This window comes from Myxocyprinus asiaticus, chromosome 45 (genome assembly GCF_019703515.2).
Source record: "Myxocyprinus asiaticus isolate MX2 ecotype Aquarium Trade chromosome 45, UBuf_Myxa_2, whole genome shotgun sequence".
Taxonomy (NCBI): Eukaryota; Metazoa; Chordata; class Actinopteri; order Cypriniformes; family Catostomidae; genus Myxocyprinus; species Myxocyprinus asiaticus.
In genome coordinates, this window is record NC_059388.1 from 25,137,171 (window position 1) to 25,150,168 (window position 12,998).

The window sequence follows — 12,998 nt, forward strand, 5'->3', positions numbered from 1 at the left end:
TGGCAATTTGTGAAGGAATTGTTATCTATCTATCTATCTATCTATCACACAACTATGTACCAAAATAAAAGCACAGCTGGAGCAGTGTATTTGTGTGTGCAAGCGTGGGTGTCCAATATGCATGTGTAGGAGGGAGGAGGGCGGGGCCGGGTTGTGATGCTGCACACCCGGCCCCTAATCAGGCTAATCAAGCCCTTGAGAGGGTATACGGAGGAGCCCGGCCACCTGTGAGCGGAGGAACGGCCGCCGACTGCCGTGGTCCTCGGCCACTCCTCCGGGGGAAGGAGGAGCCCGGCTGTTCCCCCGCTCTCAGGCGGCCAGGCTCCTCCGTCCCCCGGCAGATGGCCGCGGCTGCTCCGTTGGGGTGGATGGATGGTAGTGGCGAGGACTCTACTACGGCGTATCCCTCCTCCTTCCTGGGTTTCGGCACCAGTGTAACAAGGTAAAAGGGAAAGGAGGAGGCGAGAACCGACTTGACAATATAAATAATAATTTAACAATAAACTTAAACACTAAAGACAAACACATGCCGGGCAGCTGCCCGTAACTCTCTCTCTCTGGAACTGCCACCTCTGGTCGTCTTTATCCCTCTTGAGGGCTTGATTAGCCTGATTAGGGGCCGGGTGTGCAGCATCACGAACCGGCCCCGCCCTCCTCCCTCCTACAGCATGCTTAAAACATCTCCAGCCTCTCACTCAAACATACACCTGACAGCTCCACCTGTCTGTAACCTTCCCTTTTGGCTGTCTCTATTCCTCTAATGCACCCACTCAAGACAAAACACACACATTTAAATGTTTCAACCCGATCACACACTTGACATTCAGGAGAAGTCTTCTTCCCTTTAATATTGTCTGTGGTTGCCCTTTAAACCTGGTTGTGTAACACAACCTGATTACGTTCCTCTGCCCCATTACCCATCATCCCCCGGTGTTTCGGGTTACCCCGTACAAGCTTTGGCAGGCACACACTATACACTCATGAATATTTCATACAGCTCGTTTTATGCATGTGCAGAGTCATATGATAACTGCAGTTATATTTTGGAAAACAATCAGAGCATTGAGGGAAAACTGCAAACCCGCATTGGACTAATGGAGGAAAAATGCCTTCATCGTCCTCTTGCTGTCCGATTGAGGAAAAGTGGACATTACGGATCTAGATTAGGGGGATCCATGTCAAGCCAAATGATAATTACATTCAAATATGACCTTATTAGAGGGCGAGAGAGAAAGAGAGAGAGAAAAAGAGACAATCTTTTGACTTTTAAAAAGTCCTTTACTTATAACATATTAATTTAATTATATTTGAATAAAGCATATTTTTCATGAACAATAATTATGCACATTGTAAAAATTACAAATCCATTTAACAACTTTAACTATATTTATATTTAACTTTAACTAACATATTGTACAGACCCTTCACTGTATTACACAGAAAATATAATATAACCCTCAAGGATTTGGAAAGGTGTTCAGTTAACCAATAAAATTATAATTTTGCTTGATGATTTAAGAATTTATATAGTTGAAAAAAAAATTATTCTGTCGTTATTTACTCTAACTCATGTTGTTTGAATGACACATAAGGAGATGTTAGACAGAACGTTGGTAGCCTCAGCCCCCATTCACTTTCTTTGTATGGAAAAGAGCAAGGTCAACATACAGTACTTCAAAATTTCTCCTCTTGTGTTCCACAGAAGTAAGAATACAGATTTGGAACAACATGAGTAAGGAAACAATGACAGAATTTTCTATCTTGTGTGAATTATTCTTTTTAAAATTACATCAGAGAGAGAAATGAGTCCTTGTTGAAATTTTGGGAGCAGGGTTAATCTGTAATTGGATGACCCACTTACTAAAATTGAACAATCTTCTCAATGAGGAAGAACATTCCATACACAGATAAACACACACAAACATGTTTGCCAAGCTCCTGTTTCATCCACTGAACCATGTGTGTGTGTGTGTGTGTGTGAGTGAGTGGATAAAAGACAAGAGACAAAAAGAGCAGCCTCCCGTCACAGAGATCCAAACGCATGGAGACTTAAAGGGATTTGAGGGTGTGTGTGTATGTGCTTGTGTAAAAGAGAGAGAGAGAAAGAGAGAGGGAGAGAGAGAGGGGGCTGTCTGAATTATTAAAAGGTGTTTTGTTTCACTTAGTGATCTGCTGCTTGTCAGTGTGGTGTAAACTCTGGAAACAGACAGTGAGGCACACGACACACAACAAGACAACACACACACAACACACACACACACAACACACACAGTGAAAAGATTTTAGCATTTACAGCGGGTTGCATCAGAATTGTATGCAATGTGCAAGACGAACAAAACAACATGTCAAACCCACAGACTAGAGCAATGGGAAGGGAGATCTTTCCTGCAGATTTTCCAGCAAAAATTACGGCAGAAGCGTATTACCAGAGAGAGCATAATTTTTGTACTCTATAAGAAAAAGTGCCAATGTAAGCATTATATTTCTTAGACTTTTTGGTAACACTTTACAGTAAGGATCCATTCGTTAACATGAGTTAATGCATTAGATATCATGAACTTACAATGTACAACATATTTGGTAACACTTTACACTAAGGTTACATTTGTTAACATTAGTTAACAAAATTAGTTAACATGAACTAACAATGAACAATACTTTTACTGCATTTATTAATCTTAGTTTGTTCATTACAACATACACTAAAACATTTTTAAAATCAAAAGTTGTATTAGTTATCATTAGTAAATGCACTTTGTACAAACTTTACTAATTAGTAAATGCAATTTGAATGTAATAACATGAACAATATATTTTTTCTTAACTAATATTAACAAAGGTTAATAAATGATGTGAAAATATGTTGTTAATTATTTGCTCATGATACCTAATGCATTAACTAATGTTAACAAATGGAACCTTATTGTAAAGTGTTATCAATATAATTTATTAATCTTTGATAATGTTAGTTAATAACAATACAATTGTTCATTGTTATTACATGTTAGTTCATAGTGCATTAACTTTTGTTAACATATACAACTTTTAATTTTAAAAATGTATTAATATATGTTGAAATTAACATTAACCAAGATTAACGAATGCTGTAAAAGTATTGTTCAATGTTAGTTCATGTTAACTAATGTTGTTAACTTATTTTAACAAAATGGAACCTTACTGAACAGTTTTACAGATGTTTGCTGTATCTGTTATGTTATCTGTGTGTGTGTGTGTGTGTGTGTGTGTGTGTGTGTGTGTGTGTGTGTGTGTGTGTGTGTGTTTACTAAGCCATACTTTGGGGGGGGGAATACAATGCCTGGCCAAAAAAAAGTCACTGTTTGGATTTAAATAAGCAGATACTTAAGAGCCTATGATTGGATCATTATTGCAGTGATTAATATGTTTCAGCTGGCAACAATTCTTTTAACAAACTTATGCAGTGTGCAGCTTCTCATTTCTTAAACAACCATGTCAGAAGACGTATCCCGTGGTCATGGAAAAGATGTTACTGTGTTTCAGAAGGGGCAAATTATTGGCCTGCATCAAGCAAAGAAAACAACGAGCAAGGCGATTGCTAAAATCATTGGAATTGGGTTAAGAACTGTCCAATGCATTATTAAAACCTGGAAGGATAGTGGTGAACCGTCAGCTTCACGGAAGAAATGTGGTCGGAAAAAATCTTGAATGATCATGATCAGAGAGCACTAAAACGCTTGAAGTCACATTGTAAAAAAAATCGACAGTAGAAATCACGGCTATGTTTAATAGTGAAAGTAAGAGCATTTTCACATGCACAATGTGACGAGAATTTACAGGATTGGGACTAAACAGCTGTGTGGCCACAAGAAAGCCACTTGTTAGTGAGGCTAATCTGAAAAAACGACTTTAATTTGCTAGGGAGCATAAAGATTGGACTGTGGAGCAATGGAAAAAGATCATGTGGTCAGATGAGTCCAGATTTACCCTATCCCTAAGTGATGGGTGCGTCAGGGTAAGAAGGGAAGCGCATGAAGTGATGCACCCGCCATGCATAGTGCCCACTGTACAAGCCTCTGGAGGCAGTGTTATGATCTGGGGTTGCTTCAGTTGGTCAGGTCTAGGCACAGCAATGTTATGCAGTAATAAAATGAAGTCAGCTGCCTGAATGACCAGGTTATCCAATCAATGGATTTTTTTCTTACCTGACACCACGGCATATTCCAGGACCACAATGCCAAGATTCATTGGGCTCAAATTGTGAAAGAGTGGCTCAGAGAGCATGAGGAATCATTTTCACACGTGAACTGGCCACCACAAAATCCTGAGAAGTCTGTTGGGATGTGCTGGAGAAGACTTTATGGAGTGGTTCGACTCTCCCGTCATCAACACAAAATGTTGGCCAAAAATTAATGCAACTCTGGATGGAAATAAATGTTATGACATTGCATAAGGTTGTCGAAATGATGCCACGACAAATGCCCGTAATCAAAGCTAAAGGCGGTCCAACTAAATATTAGAGTATGTGACTTTTTTTTTGGCCAGGCAGTGTAATTCCTAGACATTAACTAAATCTGACAACAACTCCCTATGGACAGAGAAAGAAAGGAAAGGGTGAAAATAAAGAAGTGTTTTTTTGTAATTATTATTATTCCAAAAATGCAGAACGTTTTCTTTCATGGTTGAAGCGATAAGTCTAGTAATTGTAAGAGGAAAATGTCAGTGATGCCCACGCATAACTCGTCCATACAAGGGTGTTGTGATTGGTTGTAAGTGCGGGATTTATAAGTGATTTGATTTACATCCTGTGGTCAATAAAATGGGCAAAAAAATTCTAATTAGAATGACTCACTGTACTTTTACTATGTTTTAATTTTTGTACTGATGCATTGGTAATATTGTGTAAAACAATCGTGCCAATAATGTACTTTAAAATTAAAAACAAGAAGGAACTCCTATTTATGAGAAACCTCTGTAGAACTTCTTTTTCCTAATTGCTATGTGGTTGCTAGGGTCTTCTAGGTGGTTACTTCCTGGCCACACCTCTTACTCTCCTTGAATGTCAATGGTATGTTTTGCCCATTTTATTGTCCTCTGAATGTAAATTGAATCACTTCTAATCCCAAATTATCTAATATAATCCCTTTATAAAAAAAGACAAAGGACCCTTTTCACATTTCTGTGTTTGGAACATGCAAGTACACTATAGTGGGATAAACTTCTATATCTGTAAATAGGAGACAAAAACAAATATTGTTTTTGCGTTCCCATTTGCTCCAACTGCAAAATAAAAATCCACTATTACATTTCCACAATTTTCCATAAGAGGATAAAAAAAGAGAGAGATGGTTTACGTTAGTCAGTTGAGAGAAAGATGCCAAATTGACTGTCACTCCCTCATTACCCATCGCAGCTGTGTTGACTAGTTGTTGTTTTTTTGTTTTTTCTAATTAATGCCAGGGTAATACAATACAAAAAGTAATCTAATAAATGTACACTAAATAATAATAATAATAATAATAATAATAAAATCCTAGATTAACGCTACTAAATAGTGAAGAAACGCATCCTCACATGCTGTAAAAAAGGTCTATAGAAGTCGAGAGTATGTCCTCACAGAGGTAGCTAAACAAGTGGGTGTACATGAAGAGAGTGAATGTATTTGAGACATTTGTTGAGACGAAGGGGGTGGCGTTCAACATACACTCCGCTCAGAAATGCAAATGAGTGTGATGAGCTTGGCACCTGAGTGGGTGAAACCTGACAGGTAAGTTGCACAATGCCAGTCTTTGCATTCTGCAAACGCACACACACGCACACACACACACTTCGTATATTTCCTCAATTTTCTATATTGTCAAAGATCGAATTCAATTACTTAGAAAGGACAACTGTGCATCTGTTGTAGCAAAATTCATATTAGAGCACTGCACCCTCTGAAAAAAATTTTTATTGTATAAAATTATATTGTATTGTATTACAATATATATACGGTTATATTTTATTGTTTATTGTGAACTGTTACTATTATTATTAAAATTACAATTACTACCTTGCTTTACTGTTACTGTATTTTGTTTTTTCTATTAATGCATTGGCAATACTGTGTGTAAAACAATCATGCCAATAATGCACTTTAAAATCGAGATTTAAATTTAAATAAGAAAGAGAAAAACAAGAAGTGCCTATTAATTAGAAACCTTTGTAGAACTATTTTCACCAATTAAGCCAAAAGAGTCTCTCTCTCTCTCTCTCGGTCTCTCTCTGTGTCTCTGTCTGTCTGTCAGGGGCTTAAGACTCTCGACATTTTGATGTGGGGTTTATCATTATTTTAACACAAGGCACTTATTAGCATGCGCCCTCTCTCTGTCTGTGTGCCTGTGTCTCTCTTCGTCTTTCTTTCGACTGATGGACTGTAACAAACAATGTGAGAGGCTCTTTCTCAGCAAGAAGATCACAACTCAGACCCGACACGCTCTGTTTAAGAGGCTTTCCCTCTGGTGCTAAGCCTGTTAGCCTTCTTCACCCTGTAGCCAACGAAAAAGAAGGGGGAAAAAGCACACACTTTCTGGGTTATGAACCAGCCATCAAAGGAATAGTTCACCTGAAAATGAGTATTCTGTCATCATTTCTGTGAAACACACATGGAGAAAAACTGAGTGACCGTGCTGGTCGCTCTTTTTCAAGCAATTACTATAAACGGGAACTGAAACTTTTAAGCTTCAAAAATAACACAAAAGCACCTTAAAAGTATCATGATTTATATTATAAGTCTTTGTGTGAGAAACAAACTGACATTTTCTACAATTTCCAATTCATGAATGAATCATTCTTTTGAGCCTGATTCTTTCAATGAGTCAGTTCACAAGACAGGTCTGAATGTTCGTTCATGATTCTGATTCGGTTTTCGAATTCAATTTACTGACTCGATCCAGTTGCAGCGGTCAAGAGCTCACTAGAGGGGAAGACTTAAATTATAAGCTATCGTATGGCTTCAACTGCATGTAAAAGAGCCTTCAAAATGTCCACTTTTGTAATGGAAAAAGACAGTCATACAGGTTTTGGAATGACATACGGGTGAGTAAATGATGAAAGAATTTTAATTTTAGGGTAAACTATCCCTTTAAAAGATATAGCAAGTGGGAAGCTCCCCGTTCAAGCCACCTTATGGTAAGATGAAACATCTCTGACGACCCTCTCATGCCAAAGAGAGCTGCTCTCCGTCATGACGTTTGACTTGAGTTTACATACTTGAGCAAGTCCTGATGAACTGTGTCCTGTATTTCCCCCTCCTCGCATTAACAAATGTTTCTGTAGCTCGTCCTGCCATGAACTTGCAAAAGAATTTGCATCCAAAACGCTGTTTTCAATATTTAGTCCGGCCCTTTATACGGCGCATTTGTCTGCAACCTTATCTGACAGTCGAAAATGAAATAATCACTATTTTCCAGACTGTTAAACGCTAAGTGTTGAGTATAAAACATTGAGTATAAACAAAGGAAAGAAGAGGGAACGGAACTCTCTACGACCACTGGAAGAGGCGTTTTGCGGTGTTCAAAATGAACTCACTCACATCCGCGGAGGCAAACAGTGCCACTGAGAAGGTAAAGAGCTGTGCACTTGAACCAGAGCCACTGGGAAAACAATCACAATGCCAAACAGCTCCGAGAGGAAGAAAAAATTATGTTCAAACATTAAAGGAGAGCGAGAGAAAGAAGAAATGGGTGGGGGGGAAAAACGGGCTCAGGCTAGGCCTCCTCTGAGAACAGTTGCATACTTCACAGGACATTGTGTATCTATTCTTTTCGTGCTTATATATACACAGACACACACAGTTTAGGAAAGTGCATTTTAGTAAGTGTAAATGTACCAATGCTATGAGATTCAACAGTGTAGCTTATTTAAAAAGGGTCATATTCTACACTTTTGTAGCCTTTTATTTTTTCCCCCTGAAGTCCACTTTTAATGCTGGTAAGGTTTCTAGCATCAAAAACAGAAGCGATTTTGTTTCACATGGCTATTTTTTTCATTAAACAGGCTGTTACTGTATCTTTAACATGTATATATGTAAATGACCTCTATTAAAGTGATTAATTATCTCATCATTTACTCACCCTCATGCCATCTAAGATGTATATGACTTTCTTCTGCTTAACACAAACAGAGATTTTTAGAAGAATATCTTTACATTTATTCATTTCATATATTTATTCATATCTCAGCTCTGTAGATCCACACAATGCAAGTGAATGGTTATCAGGTTATCTTTGAAACTCCAAAAAGGAGATAAAGTCATCATAAAAGTAATCCATCCAACTCCAGTGGTTTAATCAATGTCTTCTGAAGCGATACAGATGGTTTTAGGTAAGAACAGACCAAAATTCCAAACTCCTTTTCATTATAAATCTTGACATCTGTAGTCTCTAGGCATGATCATGATTTCAAGCTCGATTACACTTCCTAGTGCTTGACGCTTGCGCAGAGCGCTAGATGACGTTATAGGAAGTGTAATCGAGCTTGAAATCATGATCGCCTAGGAGACAGCAGTCAAGATTTACAGTAAAAAAAAAGGACTTATATTTTGGTCTGTTTTCACCCAAAACTCACGGGAGCACTTTAGAAGACATTGATTAAACCACTGGAGTCTGATGGATAACTTTTATGATGACTTTATTTGCCTTTTTGGAGCTTTAAATGCCTGATCACAATTCACTTGCATTGTATGGATCTACAGAGCTGAGATATTCTTCTAAAAATCTTCATTTGTGTTCTGCTAACACATCTTAGATGTCATGAGGGTGAGTAAATAATGAGATTTTTGGATGAACTATCCCTTTAAGACAGGAGGTTTTCTGAGAAGAATATTTATGCGGTTGCTTTTCCGTGCTGGATGTAATCCTGCTTCCTCCATACAATCTCTCATTTTCTCATGTATGACCTGTGCAATGAACGGTGTATTCAGAAAGAAGTCCCATTGAGAAGTCTCAATGTGTTATGGCCATTAGGAACAACTCTGTGGCAATACAGTGCGGCTCATGCACTATAATGGAAACTAAATGTTTCTCTTTCTGTGGCTTGGGAAAGCACACGGTTTAAAAATAAAAAATAAAAAACCTCATCATGCCCCCAATGACTCTAAGAGGCTTTTAGACTCTAACTGTGAAGAGAAGCAAATAGGGTGAGACAGAGAAGGAAAAAACTGTTAATGAAACAGAAAAAGGAAATGGAAGAGCAACAAACTCACTCAATCACGAGATAAGAGAGAATAAAATGTGAAAGTGAGAGAATGTCTTTATACTTGTGAAACTGATCAAACCTGGGCTTGGCTTCCCCAATCAACAAGTTGAACATTATTAAGCAAATGCTGATTCATCAATGTGACCTGTTTACATGCAATGTAAACAGAGCTTTTCTATATCCCCTGCAGTTTACTTAAAGGGATAGTTTACATAAAAGTAAAAATGTCATCATCATTTACTCACATTCATGTTGTTCCAAACCCATACAACTTACTTACTTCTACAGAATGAATGAATGGTGACTGAGGCTAACATTCTGTCTAAAATCTCCTTTTGTGTTCCACAAATCACATTGGTTTGGAACAACATGAGGGTGAGTAAATGATAAAGAAACTGAAACTGAAGCGACTCAGTCAAAAAATAACATATGACACAAGTTACTATGATCTTGAGAGCACAATTTACAACAATATCCCTGGAATGCCCATTAGAAAGAAGCTCAACTTCCTGTTTTTCAATAAAGGTGAGCTCATGGAGGGGTTTGTGCACTCAGACTATCCTGAGCTGCACAAATTACTGGGCTGGGATGCACAGCCTGTGATCTCAGCCCAGTAATACTGAAACTGATAGTCGGATGTGAACGCCGAAGCATTGCCTCATGGGAGGACCGGCCAGAGGGGTGTAAGGAGCCTGATGGGTCACCATGGAAACATGCTTTGGCATCTAGGTGTTCGGGGTACATGTTGGTGTGTTTTGCCAGAATCCTGTCTGCTCTATATGATAAGCTCAAAAATGTCAGCCATATTTTCCAGTTTAAGTTTAAACTTAAGTTTAGTAAAAATCTAAATTGACCCGGTTTACTTTCTTAATGTGCATTTATGGTCTTATTGTGAATGATTTGGTGCTACATGTTAATCCAAAGAAAAACACAGTTTGCCTTTGTGATCTTTAATCAAAATATAATAATTTCCTCTCCAGCTAAAACAACTTTTCTTTTCCACTGATGTCACTTATGGTACATAGGCTACTGCTACTAACACCCACTTTTCGGCATCCAATCAATCCCTAATGTAAAGTTACAGTGAGGCACTTACAATCGAAGTGAATGGGGCCAGTCTAACATTAAAATACACATTGTTTCAAAAGACACAAGATGTAAACATTATATGTGTTAACATGGTTTTACTTTGATGAAATCGCTTACCTTATCAGTCTAAACTTATATTCAATATTATAACTTTGTTGCCTTGATGATTAATGTAAACCCTATAAGCGATTTTAGCACTAAAATGATATAAAATCATGCAGAACAGAGATTTTATCACACTAGAGTCAGTAAACACATATATTGCTTACATCTTTTGTCTATACTTTTGAAACAGTGTGTATTTCAATGTTTATGGACTGGCCCTATTCACTTCCATCATAGATGCCTTAATGTAACCATGGTTTTTATATAAATGAGGGACAAGTTGAAATTATTTTTTGTGGTAATCAACATTATGCTACAAATGCTGAAGATTGTGCTTAACTTGCATTGAATTGCTTAAATTGCATTCTGAAATGTCACATTAAAGAAGTAATATTGGTTGCGAACAGCAATTCATGTTGACTCTACACTACTATTAAGTATGCTGTATATCTTGAGAAATGACGTTCAAAGTTGCACCCACAATATCTATGATGAAGTGATGCCAGTTGGAAAGGCAAAAGTTACAGTTCCATGTATATCCAACATGCATTAAAGGTACAAGTAAACAGCTGTTGCATGCTTATGAAAGACTTAAAAAACCATGTTAGTGCAGGGGCCTGCTTTTAGACTGAGGTTAACTGCCTGTCTGTATCATTTCTGAGAAAAGGAGACTCCGTCGCCATCACAAACACAACTTTTCCCTACTTTTAGAAATCATACATTTACAAAGAGGGATATTTGGTGAGGCTGGTTTCGAACATTGCGCCAGAGTCGTAAGACCTCGTCAAACAGCTTAACAGTGCCATCTATTTTTAAGAAGTGGAATTTTCCTGTGTGAAGGGGCGCGTTTAATTTCACGAATGCATACACAGCCGTCACCTTTTTCTGCAGCACGATGACCTTGCGTTCCTTGACATCGAGCATGTCTTTGAGGTCATGGATCTCTCCGCCGAGTGTGCCCTTCTCTTCCGACATTTCCTGAATCTGTTTGCTCTTTTTATTAAGCATGGTCTCTTTCTCTTCTAGACGTAAACGAAGAGCATCAACCTGAAACACACACGGATATATTACAGACCATTTCATCAGCAACTAAAATTATACAAATGCATAAACTGACACTTAATGTACATTAAAAAACTATTATTCAAGACAGTGTACAGGAGCACACAAATACTTGGCCAGCCAAGGCACATTAACCGTAGGATAAGCTCTATGAATCACATGCTGGCAATGGTAACATGGGATTATGATAAAAAGTGTGATGACAGACTGAATGCAGAATTAAAAGCACACACAAAGAAGCCATTCATTCCTCTGCAACTTCTCAACAGATCGAAAACTTGTTTGATACAACAGTGTCCCCTTGTGGTCAGACAAAAAACCTTCATGGTAATTCTTCATACACATGTATTAAATAGAAATCCCTCTACAGAAAAAAAAATCCTCAACATAAGAGCACAAAAACAAGCACTATTTGCCTCCATTATCATCTCATTATGGTAGAAATACAAACCTATGATCACTTAAGAATGAGTAATTTATACTCAACAGTGTGAGAAATACTTTAAGAGATTTTATTATTTATATTAAAAAATACATAATTATAGCTAAAATGACAGTGATTACATGATTTTGGAAATTACATGTTTTTTAAATAAAATATCCTACTCCTCTGTCTTGCTAAAGCTAATTTAACACTAACATTTCATGTATGCTAAATATATCCACACAATTAAGTAATATTTTCACACATATTTCATGCATAATTTGATAGCTTGATTGGAAACAGCTCCCAATAAAACATTCCTCCCACAAGTGATATTTACCTTGATTTTTCTTCATTTTCTTCAAACATCCCTTGTCACATATTTAATTTTTTAAAGCAAACTCTTCACTGACATTTTTGTTGACTTGGTTGAGAAGTGCACTGTTAAAAAAAAACTTTAAGGCAAACATTTTTGGAGTGGTGGAAATGGTACCACAACTGTTGGATTGTTTTAATTTTTAAAATATTGATAGAAATAATTTTCATACATTAAATATTAAAATGTCACTCTTTGTTTAAATTATTATAGTTTTAAACATCTAATAATTAGTATTTTTATCATGGACTTTTTTAGTTTAATATGTAAAGTCTGGGTCTGGAACAAGGCTAAAACAGTAAAAATCTGTAAAAAGGCATTCGAAAAAACCCAAAAATAAACGATGAAGTCCTGATAAAAAAAAAAAAAAAAAAAAAAAAAAAGCTTCCAAGTCAGTTTTAATATGGCCTTCATGTAACTAATATAAAACAGTTGAAATGTTGTATATAATGCAGTATTTTTATTTTTATTTATATATGTATAATAACAATATTTATATGATATACTGTTTATTAAGTCTCAGTATTAAAACTCAATAGCACTTACTGTATATAGTAATAAAAAAAGGAATCTGTACTTAATTTGAAGCATTTTTACCAACATATTGTTGTTAAAAATATACAGTACTGTGCAAAAGTTTTAGGCACTTGTGAAAAATGTTGCATAGTGAGGATGTCTTCAAAAATAATGCCATAAATAGTTTTCATTTATCACTTAATGTCATACAAA

At 36.9% G+C, this 12,998-nt stretch overlaps 1 protein-coding gene across 1 annotated transcript in view; it reads right to left on the reverse strand.

The window, feature by feature from the left end:
- LOC127435251 (ELKS/Rab6-interacting/CAST family member 1-like) overlaps positions 1–12,998 on the reverse strand; it is a 294,247-nt gene that overhangs the window by 235,895 nt on the left and 45,354 nt on the right. The window contains exon 8 of the mRNA XM_051688552.1: positions 11,287–11,454. Coding sequence (XP_051544512.1) covers positions 11,287–11,454 — 168 coding nt within the window. The remainder of the gene's footprint in view (positions 1–11,286; positions 11,455–12,998) is intronic.